Raw genomic sequence first — 17,370 nt, forward strand, 5'->3', positions numbered from 1 at the left:
TTCTCCTCTAACAACTGCTGTAATTTTTCTTCTTGTTTATTTTCTTTCTCCTCCAACAACTGCAGTAGTGTCTCTTCTTGTTTCTTTTCTCGTTCTTCTTGTCTATTTTCTTTCTCCTCTAACAACTGCTGTAATTTTTCTTCTTGTTTATTTTCTTTCTCCTCCAACAACTGCAGTAATCTCTCTTCTTGTTTCTTTTCTCGTTCTTCTTGTTTCTTTTCTTTTTCCTCCAAGAACTGCTGTAATGTCTTTTCTTGTTTCTCTTTTCATTCTTCTTGTTTCTTTTGCTGCTCTTGTATTGCTGCCATCAAATCTGCTAAGCTGTAGTTTGATTTGCCGCTTCTTGTTTCCATTTTTTTTTCTTGTCCCACTCTCTGACACCAATTTGTTACGTCTCCGTTCGTTAATTGATTTTCCGTAACTTCGTTCCGACGAAACTTTAGCGACAGAAGTCCTTTCTGAAATAAAACTGGTTTATTCTTTCCGAATACAACTTTACGATACACTTAGTTTCAACAGTCGCGCTATAATTCTCAACGAACGTCTCACGTGCTCGAGTTCAATTAAGTCTAAGGGCGATAGAAAGTGAGTGAATTGTTGTGAACTATAGTGTGTGTAACTGTGAAAATTAAGTACATTACAAAGTTGTATTGAGGAAGAATAAACAAGTTTTATAAAGAAAGGACTTGTATCTTAGAATAATTAACAAACAAACATACAGAGACGTAACATACCACATGGATCAAACAACAACCGATGGACATTCTTTAATAGATATTTTAGGCAGATATCTATATTTAATTGACTACGATATGGACGGCTACTGCCTATTAGAGAAGCAATTGTAAAAATACAATTGATAAAATAAAATTTACTTCTGCAACACAAGTGTAGAGGACGACGACGTTTCAAGCGTTTCAGTTTGCTTTGTTTTGAATTTCGCGCAAAGCTACACGAGGGCTATCTGGGTTAGCCGTCCCTAATTTAGCAGTGATAAACTAGATAGAAGGAACTGAGTCAACATTACTCACCACCAACTCTTGGGCTACTTTTTATAATAACGAATAGTGTGATTGATTGAAATATTATAACGCTCCCCCGGCTGAAAAGGTGAGCATGTTCGGTGACTGGGATTAGAGCCCGTAACCCTCAGATTTCGAGTCGAACGCCTTAATCACAAGGCCATGCCAGACCCTAGTTACATTAGTAGATTGTATGTTACCAAATATATCTTTTACAAGTGTTTCTCTAGTAGACAGTAACCGCCCATTTCACAATCAATTCAACCACTAAGTATTATCTTCTTTGCCGAATTCGCATCCTAGTAAATTAATTTATTTCTGTATATTATTATATAAATTTTTAATTGACTATCATATTGATATTTAAGTTCTTGCTTTTGTAATTTTACTATTCCACCGGTGTTAGTAAAAGCATGAAAAAAATTACTGTTGTGGAGAAAATGTTTTATATTAATAGTTGGCCCCGTTTTCATTGTTTTATTTGCTTACATAACATAGTGTTTCGAACAGGTGCGTTGTATCTGTAAATTTCATGCTATACATTTTTTTCGTGGTAAATATGATTCGAAACTATATTATATTATGAATTCATAAAAATGGTAAATTTACAAAATTGTAGAAGTTAACTGTGCATTTTCGACCTTTTTTTGTTGTAGTTCTTACAGTTATGATTTATTACGATATTGTAATCATTATCACATATAGGGCATAGGCCTGTCAGTATCATATTCATACTGATACATGAAGGTTGTGTGTTAGGTCTATAGATTTACTGAAAAGTAAAATATAAGATGAAAAGCTATTGATAAGTATATTTGAAAGTTTTGTACTTTTCCGTCGACGAGCATCTGTCGGGGTTACCCTCCCTCTCCCTATCTATAGTATAAGTATAACGAACTTTGGCTTGGGGTAACCAACTGTACTGAGGATGATTTACACCTAGGCTAATGGATGCATAGCAGAGCAAAATAATACTAAGTAAAGTCAAAATATAAATATAATAAAATTTATAGTAGGAATGGGGTGGATGCACAATACATGCAATACAAACTATTTACTCATATACACCTTTAACAACCAAATATTGAAAAACTAAATCTTCAAAAATATTCGAGAGACACTTATTTGATAAAAAAAACATAAAATAACAAACAAGTTGTACAACTACTTGAGAAAGTTGGCAGAGCAGTTACAAAAAGTTCACAAAACCACAAACTTTTCAATGTCACTGACTGACTAACAAATTGACTTACCATACTTATAAGTGCACCTAACAGAATATTAGCACAGAAACCATATGCTAATGTTAGCATTTTTCTATGCCAGACATTACCAAAAAGAAGAACTATTTGATGTATATCAAGTAGTAACTTGAACAAGGATACCATTTTAACATGCATACATCTGCTCATTCACTTCATACACTGAGTAGGTGTGATCAAAACAGTGAAGGAGGGTGGTCTTCTTGATCTACGGCACTGTGTGGCAAGATTTGGAAACTGTGAGTATGGGGTATGCCAATGTAGGGTGAGCATTGTCTAGGTTAGAAGACAAGCTATGCTTATTTGCAAGTAATTTATAATAAGTATTGTAAATTAAATCAAGTTTGCATTCATGAAGCATTTAATAAATAATGTAATATTATGGTGCACACCCACACTGATGATATACACATGAGTTATTAACACCAATTAATGAATGATGCATAAAATCATGTTACCTTGTATGAAAAGGTGCATAAACAAGTTGAAAAAATAATTTAAAAAAAATTTAAAATGTAGGAATGAGTGCACCAAGAAATGAGGAAACAAGGTAATAATGGGAATGGTGTAATACTTCCTCTGTACAACCTCACAATGGGGTGTGTCCAATATCTAGTCTGTGCCTACTTTGTTTTTCTGTGTTCATGATATTATACAACTTATGGGTACATACAAAAGTTAATTTATTATTCTTGTATTTTTGTATAGACAGTAATGAATCCATGATGTCGATACACAGAAACCTTTTAGGATTTTTTATTTTGGTATTTTAATCCACCTATGTAGCTAATGTACGAAATCATGTTGCCTTCTCTTGGAATTGCAAAAGGAGGGACAAGTTGAGAAGAAAAAAAAGTTATGGGTCCATACTAATATCTGATTCTTTTGGTGTCATATAAACAGATTTTACAATACATATATTGCCTCCAATAATTTGATTCACATAAACCTCTAGTCATTATATGGTAAACATAACAGTTTAATAAGTTTAGTCCACCTGATGTATTTTATACAGGATAGAATAAGTGAAGTAGGCATGGACCAGATGTTGGACATACCCCTTGTAAAGTTGTATAGATTATTTTTTTAAACCATGCTCATTTTTACACTTTAAATTTTTTAACAAATATTTTTTTCACTTGTGACATTATAAGGTGTGGTTTCTTCATTGCATTTTCTGCAATACACATAGGTACTGCAAGATAGTAAACATAGTATTAAGATTAGTAGTTACAAACAGCACACACAGGTTTGTGGGAGTAAATGTGATAAGGAGTCATGGGTATTCAATTTTCTTGAAATAAAGTAATAAAAAGCATAAAGAAGTTTAGATGTATTTAAAATAACATTCAACTTTTAGATATGCTTATATAAAGCTTGATATCTTAGGTTTTTCAGGAAATCTGTGGACTGCTTTCTGAATGAAGAGGTTTTTGTGTTTTTCAGTAATTTTCTATGCATGGATGTGAAGAAACATAATTCAATATATAATTGTATATTTATACATATATGTATATATTGTATTATCACACATTTATTTATACTTTATTAGCCCTGCTATTAGAGTTATGCCAGTTATAACAAGTTTTAATGTCTGTTTGTGCCACTAATGCTACTCGTGCAGATATTGAAGAAATTTAGTAGATGAATACTATGATTGTAAGTTATATTTTTTAATATTTTAACTTAAATATTTGTTTGCAAGAGGGTGCATATCATGGTGATGCAAGATTGAGAAATTTTATGAAAGTTAGTCTCCATAACTATAAGAATCTCAAAGCTTTAGAATCCTAGTACAGTGTAAAAGTGACTGAGTGGAGTAATGAATGAATCAGTTCAATGCCAATTAATTAGACAGTGAGAGTTAGTATGTCTATAATTTAGTTAGTTTGTCAGCATGCTTGCTTTTCAGTTTATTAGAGAAGAAATTCTGAGTTAAGTTTATACATTACTGTCAGAGTTTGTAAAGTTAAGTTTACAAGTAAATGTAGCCAGTAGCAAATATTATTGAAGAAATAAATTAGTTATCCTTATGTGGGCTGGACTTGGTATTATTTTTTCCAAAGAACGTAAAAGTAATACCAAGTCCAGCCCACAGAACATATTACAATACTATCATACATGGCAGCAGTTTCGATAGTTCCTGACCTTGTTTGTGGCCTAGGACTGTATTTAAGAAACAAAATTCATAATACACTCAAAAATGTAGAATTATCTAGGGAAGTCTTTAACATACAAAGGTTTTAGTCTATAGTTCAAGATGTTATAAATTTGCCATCAGTAAATAATCTACCTATTATTACAGTAGTACTTCCATGTGATGAAGTTTGGAAAACATCAGATCCAAAAATACATGAATGTGCATCTGTAGCAGTAGTGGTATAAATGTAGCCATTGTATTATGTGAAGATGAGAGAACACAAGTTTAAGATTTGGGAAAGATAGATTAGGCTCTAGTTAAAACAGTATGATATTTATAACAACATAATTAGGTTATGAATTGCTAAGCCATTAGCAGTAGTAGAGGACAACACTTTAGAGTCATTTAAAAGGGAAATTTAAAATCATCTGAAAAATAAAGGGTGGGTTTAAGTTTTATTTTTATTAAGAGTGAGTGTACAATAGCTTTGAAGGTCCATGTGGTCTCTTGTCTGTATGTTATTGTTGAAGGAATCTCTAGGATAAAGACCTCTGATTTCTTTGTGCTGTATGCTGAAAACAACAGGATAGGAGGACACAAGTTTAAGATTAGGAAAATACAGTTTTATTTTTCTAACAGGTATAATTGACTTACAGTAGTGATCCCCAATAAGCATCCTGTTAGCCAAATCAGGCTCTGAAAGCCTGATTCATGGCATGAACTGACATCATATATTACAATTTAAGCAAAACTGTATTTGGAGAATGATGTAGTCTCTTACAAGCTCAGACCCAGTCCGTTCCATTATGGTCATCATCTGAAGTGCCACATTGTGGAAAATAATTGGGGACTTCTGGTTTATGTATGAGATGCTGTAGTGGCAGTTGTAGACGTCAACATTTTACCAGAGTATGAAAGTAGAATAGTTTTCTTGAAAAACAAAAGGTTGGTTTAAACTTAATTTTCTCATGGGTGAGTGTGTAAGAACAGTTTTAAAAAATGAAATGATCCTTTGTCTGTATGCTATGTTAGTGAAATACCAGCAGGGTTCGCAAAAACAAATTTCAGTTCATTATGGAAATGATGAAAATTAAACTTTTGGTTGGGGAAATAAATTTTTCCAACATAAAAGTGAAATTCATAATTTAAAATGTGAAGTCTTTTATATTCACATTTTCATACCTTCATCTGTTTCTTACTGCTCTCCTACATTACCTCTCATCCCTTCACATTATTTCTAAGGCACTTCTTCATGCTTTGGAAGAGTTTCTGGAGAAGTTTTTCTTCTGTTCATCACTTTAGCCTGTACAACTACTACTGCTTTATCCCTGTTTACTTGACATCTCTGCCATTGGGACTTGTTAGATCAGAATGCTCTCCTAACTAATGCTGATCTGCCATATTTTTATCTTCATGAATTTTGTTATACTCCTTTTCTTTGCCCAAAGGTCTTCAGAGGTGTTGCTGCCTCACTGAAGACCCTGGCTGAGGTGGCCTGGCATCAGTCCTCATTGTTTACTTTGGTTTCTTGTCTTTCTCAGCCTCGCCCTTCAGTTCTTGTTTCTAGGTCTGCTCCTCTTCCAATTCCAGCTTCCCAATCTTCTTCTTCTTGTCCTCCAACTTGTTGACATTGTGGTTGTTGCTTGTTTTGTTGATGACTATCTTGTCATGTCTGGCCCAATGGTATCACATTTATCTCACTTTGATAGCCTTTGGTCTCCTCTTTTGGCTGGCAGATGGATTCTTCAAGTTCTCACAGCCTATTTCTCCACTTTTCTTTCTTCCCTCTCCCCTTTTCCTGTTTTTTCCTTCCAATCCTGTTTATCTTGAGGATGTGGTCTCAGATCCCTTGGCCAAGGGATATTACTCCCGTCTCTTTGTGTTCTTCAAGTAAACCAGAGACTGGCATCCATTAATTAAACTGTTGCCTCTCAGTTGGTTTCTAGTCATCCTGCTGTTCTGTATGGAGGGTTTCTTTTCTCTCTGGTGGTATTTTTAAACTGATCCATGGATGACCAAGATTGATGTGTCAGACGCATTTTTACACATTCTTGTTGCTCCATCCCCCAGGCATTTTCTTCATTTCTTTGAGTCTTCCAGTTTCATGTTCTTCCTTTCGTCATTGTGTCTGTTCCTTATGTCTTCACTCAAATCATGGAGCATTTGCACACCATATTCACAGATTGAGTCTGAGGTTCTATTATTACATGGATGATTGGCTTGTCCTCACCCTTTCCCAGGAAGACTTCATCTCTCACATCTATATTCTTCCTCAGGATGCTGCTAAGCCAGGCTGGCTGGTCAAGCATTCCAAGTCTTTTATCATGTATACCCAATATTTGGTACATCTCAGCATGTTTTTCAACTCTCATCTCAGTCAGGCTCAGCCTTCACCACTTCCCCTGTGAGCAATGGAATGTCTTGTCACCAAGATTTTTATTTCTCATTTAAACCCTGCATGCAAGGTTCTCCCACTTTTGGGAACCCTGGCTTCCCTAGAATCACTCATTCCTTTAAGCCACACACAAACATACACCTTCTCCAGTGGACATTGCAGGGCCAGTGGAAACTTTCTCAGGATCTGTTGTCCTCCCCTCTCCTCTTCTTGAGGAATTGTGTTGGTGGTTCACATCCCCTTGTTGCCCATGACCAGATCTCCATCTTTTCACAGATGCTTCTCTGTCAGGCTGGGTTGCCCTCTGAATGGTGTAATAACTTTGGGTGTGTTGGCTCTAGGTGAAAATCCACTCTACACCATTGTTCTTGCAGTCTGTTGAACATGTTCCTATATCTTTCCTCTTCTAGTAGATCAGTTGGTTATATTTCACTTTGTCAGCTCCATGGCCATTTCTTATATCAACAATCAGGGGGATAACCATTCCAGGACTCTTTGCTTCCAAGTATTGGACCTGCTGTTTCAGGCTTATTTCCAATGGGTACCTCTCATAGCTTATCATGCGCTGAGGGCTCTGAACTCAGTGGTATATAGTCTTTCTGAGCTGGACAAGATTCTACCCATGGAGTGGTGTCTCTACCCTCTAATTTTTCCTTGGTGTCAGTCTCATTTGAGCACGCTTCCCCTTTCAACACCAAACTTCCACTTTTCTGGTCCCCAGTTCCTCATCCTTTGATCCTAGCAGTCGATACTCTCAGCCAGGACTGGTCTCATCTTTTACCATATGCTTATCCTCCTCTTTGTCTCCTCACTTGTGTCCACAGTTTGATACATGACACTTTTTTGGGCCCTGTTGGAGGTGACTCTTTGTCCAGCACAGCCCTGGTTTCCTCTTCATATATGGGATTTGTTTATTGCCTGCAGGGCTGGATACTGATTATATAGCCTTCTTCTTATCCATCTCCTGTTGTCTTTCAACTTTGTCCATATGTCAATGAAAGTAGCAAGTTTTTCTACATTGGTTCATCTGCCACTCTCTTCCTCAGGATCATCCTACTGTTGCCCACCTCTTGGCTTTTTTGACATGGTTGTTCAGTCATGAATTATTGATTTTTACTATTACTGGTTATTAGGAGGCTTTATCAACTACATTTTGTCATTCCCATTACCACCAGATATTTCCTTCTCCTGGCTTCTCTACTTTGTTCTGCTCCTTCCTTCTTCACTGACATCCTTGTTGTACTCCCATGCCTGAATGGAACTTTAGTATAGTTTACACAGTTTCACACATGCTCCATTCCAGTCATTGGCTTCATATTCTTTATACCATCATTCTCTGAAGACCTACTTCCTTCTCACCTGTGGAGATTATGACACCGTGGTGCCTTACAAGTGTATTTATACAAATTTTCCTGGTTGTTTCGTCTTGCTGCACCTTGGTCCACTATCACTGTCTGTCAACAACCACCTGACCAATCAGCATTCTGCTCTCATTTCATCAGGCTTACAGCTGCTTCCACCCACTTGTAGACTCCTGCTGTGGTGTTTTAAGTTCTTTTCTAGTAAGATGTAAGCAGCCTCCAATGCTTTCTCTAGTTTTTCCATTCATTTGCTGATGATTTTAGTTTCCTTTCATTTAGGCAGGTGCCCTGCTTCCTCTGCATGTGCTGCTGTCGCCTTGGTTTTGTTGTGTCTTCTGACATCTGCTTTGTGTTCATTTAGTCTTGTTGTCAGGCCCCTGCCAGTTTCACCTATGTACACTTTACTGCATCCTCCATATGGAATGCAGTATATTATACTGCTATCTGTTGTATGTTTCTGTCTTTTGTCCTTTACCACCTCTCTTATTTTTATTCCTGCTTTTGTTACCACCTTTGTGATTGTGGTTTTCAATAGTCTGTTGATGGGACTTTCTTTCCAGGCACTGGAGAACACTATGAATTTCTTGTTTCTCTCATCTTGTCTGCTGTTGTTATTCCTTTCCATGTTGTTCCTTGCTTTCTGCTTTAGCATTATGAGCATGTATGTACATCTCCTTTTTGGAGTTTTTGTCATCGTCTGTTTCTTTTGCCCTCTACTTTTACTGGATTGATCTACCAATTCCTCTGGTTGGTGTGTTATTTCCTGGATACCAATGCTCACAGGATTTTCTATGTTCCATATCACCATATTCATCACTAATTTCACTCTGCTGTGTTTCATTTTCACCAACGCTTGGAAGAGAACACTGGCTGGCAAGTGAATAAATCCACACTTTCGTTTTTCCTTATCTTCATCATTTGTCTATTGCAGAATTTCAACTCTGCCCAGTTACTATTATTCAATCTATACACCATTTTTGAGAAGAGTAAGTACATTTTCTCTTTCATCACCCTCTTATATGATCCCACCAGGTGGCTGGTGCTGCCTCCTTGGGTATTCTTATTTCTCAAATTTCACATTGGACCCAGGGTAACAGAAAGTGCTCAACCCATCTGTCTTGACTCTACCGATCCCAGCTGTTGAGATGGGTTTTTCAGAAGATCACTGGAGGTATTCTCGTGGTGTTAAAATTACTCAATTGCCTGATTCAGACCATACCTTCTACATATAATCATGGACAAAGTCAGCACTGGGGAAGTGACTGCTAACTTCTTTGGCTTGTGCTTGCAGGCTTATAAAAACATGGTTTCATGGCCGCTCATTAAACTGTCTCCAGTAAAAGACTTTTCCGGCATGAATTTGATGGGGATCCAGGTACTTCTCTGGTTCTCCCCAACCACAAATCTCTTCCTTTCCCCCATTTTTTGAGTGGAGCATTTGGAAACCCTTGCCACTTATCAGTTCCTTGCCACTGGGGTGGTAGACCTTGGAGAGTTCTTCAATAATTATTTACAGCACAATACAATATGAAGTAGGGTGATGGCACTGTCTGCGTAGTGGGGGTTACCTCTCAAACATCCAGTGTGCCCTTCTCCTGTGGTAGGACAGGTTTGCCACTCCTTCTCTGTCTGTCCAGTTGAGCCGAGGTCGAACACACTGTATGGTCTGATCATGTCCTAATCACACTACACTCCTTGGCCCATTGAGGATGAGCAGTTGATCATGTAAACCTTCTGTCCATCTCAGTGGCACTTAAGGCTCTTTTACCTTTCCCTCTTTCCTTCTGGGTGAAGAGTATGCCCTGGTCAAGATGAGATGCTGTCTCCCACAGGTACCTCTGCCATTAGGTGTCACACTCTATGGGCTTTCCCTTTTGGTACTTTCTTAAGGGAGCTAATTTAGATTTCTTATTTGCATGGGCCCCTTTTTTATTTTGGTACGGGATTCTAGCTATTCTGTGTGTGAATGTGAGGTATTGTCTTGGAAGTTAACATTTTCCATACCTTAAAATTTTTTTCAAATAGATACCTTCCTCTTCACACCTTCCTCCTGTCCTCCCCACTTCCATTGAACTATCTTCTTCCCTCATCTAAGAATGAAGTTATTTTGAGCAGAAGTATTTAGGATGAGCTATTGAGTGAGGAAGTTGCATTGCCTTTCTATTGGTGAAGGACTATTTTTACATGATGATGTCGTGATGCCCCAGTGCAACTCATATTAAATGTGCATTTTAGATGGGAGTTAGCTCAAGGTTAGTGTCATGCAAATCTCATAGGCAGATGCATGGGGGATGAAGATGTTGTGTGTAAAGAGATGAGTATCATTTTGAAATATATTTTCATTAAAGTAAAATGTTAACTTCGTATGTTATTCAGTGTACTATGAGGAAAACTAGAAATATCATGGAAAGTGAAGGAAACAAACATAAAAAATTGTATGGGAACTCTATAAAAACCAACTCATGTTGGCTAATTATAATGATCAATAAATTTTTTTTCTGGTTTTACAGAACTTGCTGCTTTAAGAACTAAGAGCACATTTTGCAAGCTGGAACCATTCTAAAATATTATGGAAGATTATCAGATAAAATACAGGTCTGTTCAAGGTGCTTATTTGTGGGTCAAAAGTAGTATAGCTGCAGAGCTAGAAAGTAAAGAAGAACTCTTAAAAGGTGAGATGAAAATGACTTATAGAAAAATAGTAATAATACTTAAATACATTCATGACAGATTTGCTATATCACCTATTGATAAAGCAGAATACAATATAATTTTATTAGCAGAAAATTATTTGCTCAAATCATAATTATTCATTAAATTCTGCATATACAACTCGTATTATTAACAAATTTGTTGAAAAAGTTGTGAATATTACTGAAGCATTTAAAAAATTTAGTTTGAAGCTTTTTATATTTCTGTAATTAATTTATTTGTGCAATTCTTAAATTACTTAAAAGTCCAATTAAATTACATTTAATACTAGTTCAGTAAAAACAAAACAACCAAACTGTTAAAATATATATATCAATCAAATTGGAGGTGAAGATCCTAACATTCATAATTTTTGGTTATTAGGCAATAATGAAAAGGTTATACATGATCTAGAAACCTTAAGTTATTTGTAGCCCATTGATCTATGCATTACTAGTTTTGGATTCTAGGACAAACTAAGGACCTCAAACTTTGATGAACTTGAAAGTAACACAAAACAATTCACTTCCAATTAATTATCCAAGTGTTATTTCATTACTATGCACATCTCAATGAGCTTGAATTCAGATTATCTAAAATCACAATATGTTAAACTAATAACACTATATAACTAAATTATACATCAATTTAAAGCTTAAGAAGAGAGGAAAATCATGAATTTAACACTGCAAATGTCAGACTATCACAGAAGATAAGAAAAACAAAAAAATATATTTATTTTTAACATTACAAATCATCCCTTCAGTTAAAGACCTCTTATAATTAGGGTGTAACTTTTTACAACCCATGTTTTACATTGAATTTGTGTCAAATAAATTGCCATGAATTCCATTGCTAGGGCAGTTAGTAGGGGAAGATTTTAATTTTCAGTTCAGGATTATGATTTTCAATACCATTTTTGAGGGATATGTGGGGGTGTTTGACAAAATGTGTTGCAGAAACTGAAAGTAGATAATTTGAAGTAGGAAGTATCTATTGTTTAAAAAAGGGTGAAAAAATGAAACAATGGGCTAGAAATACCTTAAACCTATGTGCATAGGGTCAAAGTGTGCATATCTTGACTTTTACAGCATTACATTCAAAATTTAATCAAACAACTTTAATATCAGTGTATGTCAGTTACCTTGGAATCATGATACAGTTTATGATTCAAAGTTTTGATTTTTAATTTAAATAAGAAATATTTAGATAAACTCTGTCTTCACTTCTATGTGTCACTTAATGCCACTGCTCTGAATCCTCCATTTTAAAATTTCTTTTTTCCCTTAAGTGGATTTCAGAATGTCCAGCAATTAGATACACCAACTATAGATATTGACAGGCCAGAATTTAAAATTAAAACCTACCTCCTTTATTTTCTGAAACGTTGATAAATTTATTACATCAACCACAGAAGCCCCTCTCAGCTCTTCATGCTTTTGAAATTATTTATTTACTGATGCTTACTTGTCAATGGTACACGTTTATTATTTATAGAAAGTCTATTTTGTGAACTACATGATTATGTCATCTTTATGTTAATTTATTTCAGTAAAAGACCATTTCTCAAGCATGTTTTATTCAGTGAAGACCAAAGTCGGTCCTCTGGTAATTAATTAAATTTTCTAAAACTACTTTTAAGTCAGTTAGATAGCTGGATAAATTATAGTAGTTTGGAGGCATTCTGTTATTACTGTTTGAATTATTGTTTGTGTTTTACGATGCATATTTTAAAGCTACATTAATTTTGTTTGGCAAATTCAACTTAATGAGAAAAATTTAGGGTTAGTGAAGACTGGGTTCTCAGAGCAAAAGGGACTCAATCCTGAGGTAAATGTTAACTTTTTACATTTTTATTTATTAATATACTAGCTTTAATACCAGTCCCCTGATAGAATTTATGTAAATTCATGATTAATGAAAGGCTATCTTAGGACATGCCAAATTTGTTGAAGATCCATCAACAGGGTGCAAAGTAATGGTAAAACACTCATAAAAATTGCAAAATGCAAAATTGAAAATTTGTATGTACCACCACATGGACTTAATGAATATCCACACCAATTTTGGTGAAGATCCATCCACACTCTGTAAAGTAGTTACATGGACATACAATGCACTATTATTATATTTATACAGATATTTTTTTAACAAAAGCAACTAAAATATAAAAATTAAAACCTTAATAGTTTAATTAAGAAAATCTAATGAAAATATATAAATGCACAAGGAAGAAATGAAGTTAGACATCTCGTAATGTAACGTGAAATTTTGCTTATCCCAAACTCTGCAGTTTTCTATGTCATTTATTGCTGCTTGCAGTGGGTAGACATGGTTAAAAGAGCAATAGAATAATAAAATTAAATGAAAGGAAATGTAAACTGTTACAATCTGCAGTCATACTAAAAATAAAAAAAATGTGATTTAAATTTAATTTATATTTTTTTTGTAGTGGTTACATTATCAATCAAATATCATATCAAACCTAAATAGTGCTAGAATAGAGAAAATAATGATAAAATATACAGTTTCACAGAAAAAATACTTTTGATACTCATTCAGGAGATTCTAGAGGAGGTTATGTAAATGAAATATGAAACTGTAAGATGTAAAAATAGTATTTTTATTCTAACTTGAAACTCACCTTGCACTCAGTCTAAGTCAGACAATAACTAAATGCAGAAACAGATATTTAATGGAAATAATTAAAAATTCTTATTTTTTGTGTGCAACAGACTTGTACTTTTTACTAAAAGCTTGCCAAATTTCTGGAAGATACATTAAATTTGGAATTATAGAATTTCTAGTAAATTCTCCAGTACAGACTGTTAAATTGGCCAACCTCGTGCACATAGGGTTAAATAATGCAGAAAATTATGATTCAGACCACACATTAGATTTCATGAAGACATATAAAAAATTATATTGAACATCTTAGTCAAAGTTTTAAATCAAGTATTCTGATACGGTACTTCTTTCTGCTCACTGGAATAGCTTTTCCCATTTTATGCTGCCCTCTATATGCAAACTTTTTTATAATGCATGCCACAAGCCTTCCACAAAGATTCCAACATGTCTCTCATGCAAATCAACATGCTTCATCTCTCCACCAATAGGAGATCACTACTATCATGTGACTCCCTCTATGTGCCACTACTGAACCATCACTTCTTGTTTGGCAATGCTTTAGTTCAGATGTCTTTGTTTTTGCTCATTACTTCTCAAAGTGGTTTAATTTAATTTACTTTATTTCCAGAATTATTTTTTCACTTTATTTTCTAAAGCATTTTATTTACCTGTGTTTTGCCACAGATTTTTTGCTTGTTTATTTGGAATCAAGCATGAATTCCGAAGCTAACCTTACCATTTCGGGTACATCTCAATCGTCTGATGCCATACTTCAAGTCACAGGTTTGGGTGACCTGTTAGGGATTTATCGCCCTTTATTCGCGGGGATAGTGAACATTGTATGGAACAACCTTTGTCTCCTGCTGTTGCCCCTCCTCCTCCTGAGCCTTTTCGAGCCTGACCAGGCTGACAAAGATATTTATCCTTTGTCTCCCCCCTCCCGGAGTTTGCCGTGCCTGAGGATTCTGTTCGGACCTCATTGGCTTTCTTGGATTTTATTTCTCAGGTATGTGATGTTTTGTCTATTGCTCCTATTTCTTATGACCCATGTCCTTCCATATTATTTGATTCTGCCTCCCAACCTTATATAGTTTTCCCCCATCCCCTAATATTCGGGTTCACACTGAGAGTTTTGCCTCCCAGTTAGGTGATGGCATTAGTATGCCTCGTCCCCCATGTGCTTCGTATCAGTCCATCCTTGTTTTTCTTAGGGCAGACTGTCCCTAACTGGACCAACAATTGTTAGGCTCAGTTTTGATTGTTTGTGATACCTCTTCTCGATCCATCTCCTGTCTGAGGCTCTTCACAGGTACATGTAGGGGTTTTTTGGGGATGTCCTCTCCCTCCTCACTTCCACATTGCTCCGCCTGTTGTCTTTAGCTCTGGCCCTGCAAATGTGGTTTATTTGTTGTTGGGACATTTTGGGTTGTGATGCCATATTGTCACTGACCTATCTCTTGGCTCCTTATCTATGGGACCTTTGTATGGACCTGTTTTTGAGATGTTTTGTGTTTGACACAATCCTGGAGTCGAGAGTGGCTTCAGTCCAATAACAATCTACCCTTTCGCATCTGGTGGCCCGTTTGTCCCAGTTGAACCCGAGCATTGCACCAATTCCTGTCTCTTGACCCAGCTGTTCCTGTGGTGCCACTGTTCGTCGTTTTTCATGATGACACATAATACACTAACAAAGGTTCAGGTGGCGTACCTGATGGGTTCAGGTCCAATGGGAGCTTGTCTGGCGACCTTCGTTCATCGGTGGAGCCCTTTCATCTCTGATGTTTAGGTTTGCCGAGTTTTGTCAGAGGGATTCATCATGCCCTTTCTTAACCTTTCTTCCTTATCCCTTGTACCTGTTTTCTTTCCTCCTTCTCATGATCCCTTGTCATGCTAGTGGCTATCTAAGGCATTGAAAGACCTCCTCACACAACAGGATATTGAACCTGCTACATGCAGTTTGTGGGGGTTTTACTCCCACCTGTTTATAGTTTCTAAAAAGATTGGGGACTGGAAGTTGGTCATGGACCTGTCCCGTATCAATCGATATGTTCACACCCTACACTTCACAATGGAATCCTACCTTACTCTTTGGTGGGCTTTTTTTCCGGGTCTTTGGATGATGAAGATGGATGTCTTCAATGGTTATCTGCATATGCCCATATCAAAGCATTCTCGTCCATATCTTTGGTTTCTCCATCATGGGGTGGTGTACCAATTTTGCACTCTTCCATTCAAGTCGGCTTTGGCACTTTATGTTTTCTGTCTGGTGGTGCGAACCTTTGCTCTACATCTTCATGCCCTGAGGTTGTGCTTTCACTTTTACATAGATGACTGTTTTCTTGTTCATTCTAAGTGGGAGTCAGCCTGTCATATTTGTCATGTCCTTCTCAAAGCTGCTCGGGTTGGCTGGTCGATCAAATTGGAGAAGTCTTTCCTTCATCCTACCCAGTACCTCGTTTATCTGTGTGTTTTCTTCAACACCCATCTCAGTCAGGCCCAACCTTCTCCTTTTCAGCTCTGAAACTGGCCATTTGGAATGCCCTGTCTGTTCCTTCACTTTCTGCTCGTAGGGTTCTATCACTTTTGGGGATGTGGTCTTCTGTGACTCTTCTCATACCCCTTGGCCGGGCTCATATGTGATCCCTTCAATGGGTTCTCAATGACCAATGGAACCTTATTCAGGATCACTTGGATACTCCTATAACCCTACATTGTGGATGACCTTCGATGGTGGTTGGACAAGGCTCATACATTGGCGGGTGTCCTGCTTCCTCCTATGTGGCCAAATTTATATCTGTTCATGGATGCATCTCTTAAGGGGGCTTTGAGTCATTCGTCTGTCTGGGAATGTTCTCTTCATATCAATGTCTTCGAACTCCTTGCTGTTTGTCAGGCTTTGGATCATTTTCTTCCCATCTCCAGAGATCATCTGGTCATGATCCATTCCAACAATTCAACAGTGGTGGCTCATATCAATCACCAAGATGGCAGCCAGTTGAGATCCTTGTGTTTTCTAACATTGGATCTTCAATTTTGGTACCACAATCATCACATTCTTATGATGGCGTGTCACGTATCAAGTGCTTTCAACCTTGTTTGTCAGTGGCTTCGTGATTGGGGTTCCTCATAACAATGCATTTGCCACAGCCCTCAATCACCAGCTATTTTTGTTTTGGACCCCAGTTCCCCATCCTCTGGCTTTGGCTATAGATGCCTTCAACCATTTGATGGATGAAAACCTTGACTTTCTGTTGATTATAGGTAATATATATAAGGAAATGTAAGAGAGAGAGAACTATCAACAAATTGTGAAAGAAAGGATGTGGCAGGAGGGTCTGATTTTCTATTTGATAGCTATAACCAAACAAAATTGAAAGCTATAAAAAATATGGTTTGTTTGAGCTATAATGATTTTATAGAGAGTATTTTACATTTAATTTCCTAAATTTTTGAGGGGTGATGGATAAAATAGGAATGAGGACATGCTTAGACAAAATGTCTCTCGTGGGTCACACTAGTGGAAATTCAAGATTTTTTTATATATTTCCTTGTAGAATTAAGAACTTAAAACTTGTATACTATTAATATATGGATTATTTGCTAAGATTTTAGGCTATTTTAATTGGTATAACATAAACAAAAAGCAGTTTAATAAAATTTTGATTGTAAGACACGAAAACCATGTGTCATGCACAGTAAAGAGTACACGGGGCAACAGGGTTAAACTAATATTCAGATGTATTGATACTTTAGTTAGTTGAAATAACCAAATAACTATTATATAACATAACATTTAAGGTTCATCTAGACCAGTGGTCGGTCAACCTTTTTTGATTGCGGGTCAATTATTTTTTTTTTGAAAAATTTAGCA

General features: G+C 36.3%; 1 protein-coding gene across 3 annotated transcripts in view; it reads left to right on the forward strand.

Moving 5' to 3' along the window:
* Positions 1 to 1,165: 1,165 nt before the first annotated feature.
* Positions 1,166 to 17,370, forward strand: part of LOC106460776 (EF-hand calcium-binding domain-containing protein 7-like) — a 91,888-nt gene continuing 75,683 nt past the window's right edge. The window contains exons 1-2 of one of the 3 annotated variants that reach the window (XM_022387561.1): positions 1,166 to 1,293; positions 10,691 to 10,852. In XM_022387561.1, the coding sequence (XP_022243269.1) occupies positions 10,750 to 10,852 (103 nt within the window). In that variant the 5' untranslated portion in view covers positions 1,166 to 1,293; positions 10,691 to 10,749. Of the gene's footprint in view, positions 1,294 to 1,525; positions 1,576 to 3,836; positions 3,944 to 10,690; positions 10,853 to 17,370 lie in introns of those variants that run through there. The other 2 variants (XM_013920512.2, XM_022387559.1) reach the window with 2 other exon arrangements.

The sequence above is a fragment of the Limulus polyphemus genome, unplaced genomic scaffold (genome assembly GCF_000517525.1).
Source record: "Limulus polyphemus unplaced genomic scaffold, Limulus_polyphemus-2.1.2 Scaffold834, whole genome shotgun sequence".
In the NCBI taxonomy this organism is placed as follows: Eukaryota; Metazoa; Arthropoda; class Merostomata; order Xiphosura; family Limulidae; genus Limulus; species Limulus polyphemus.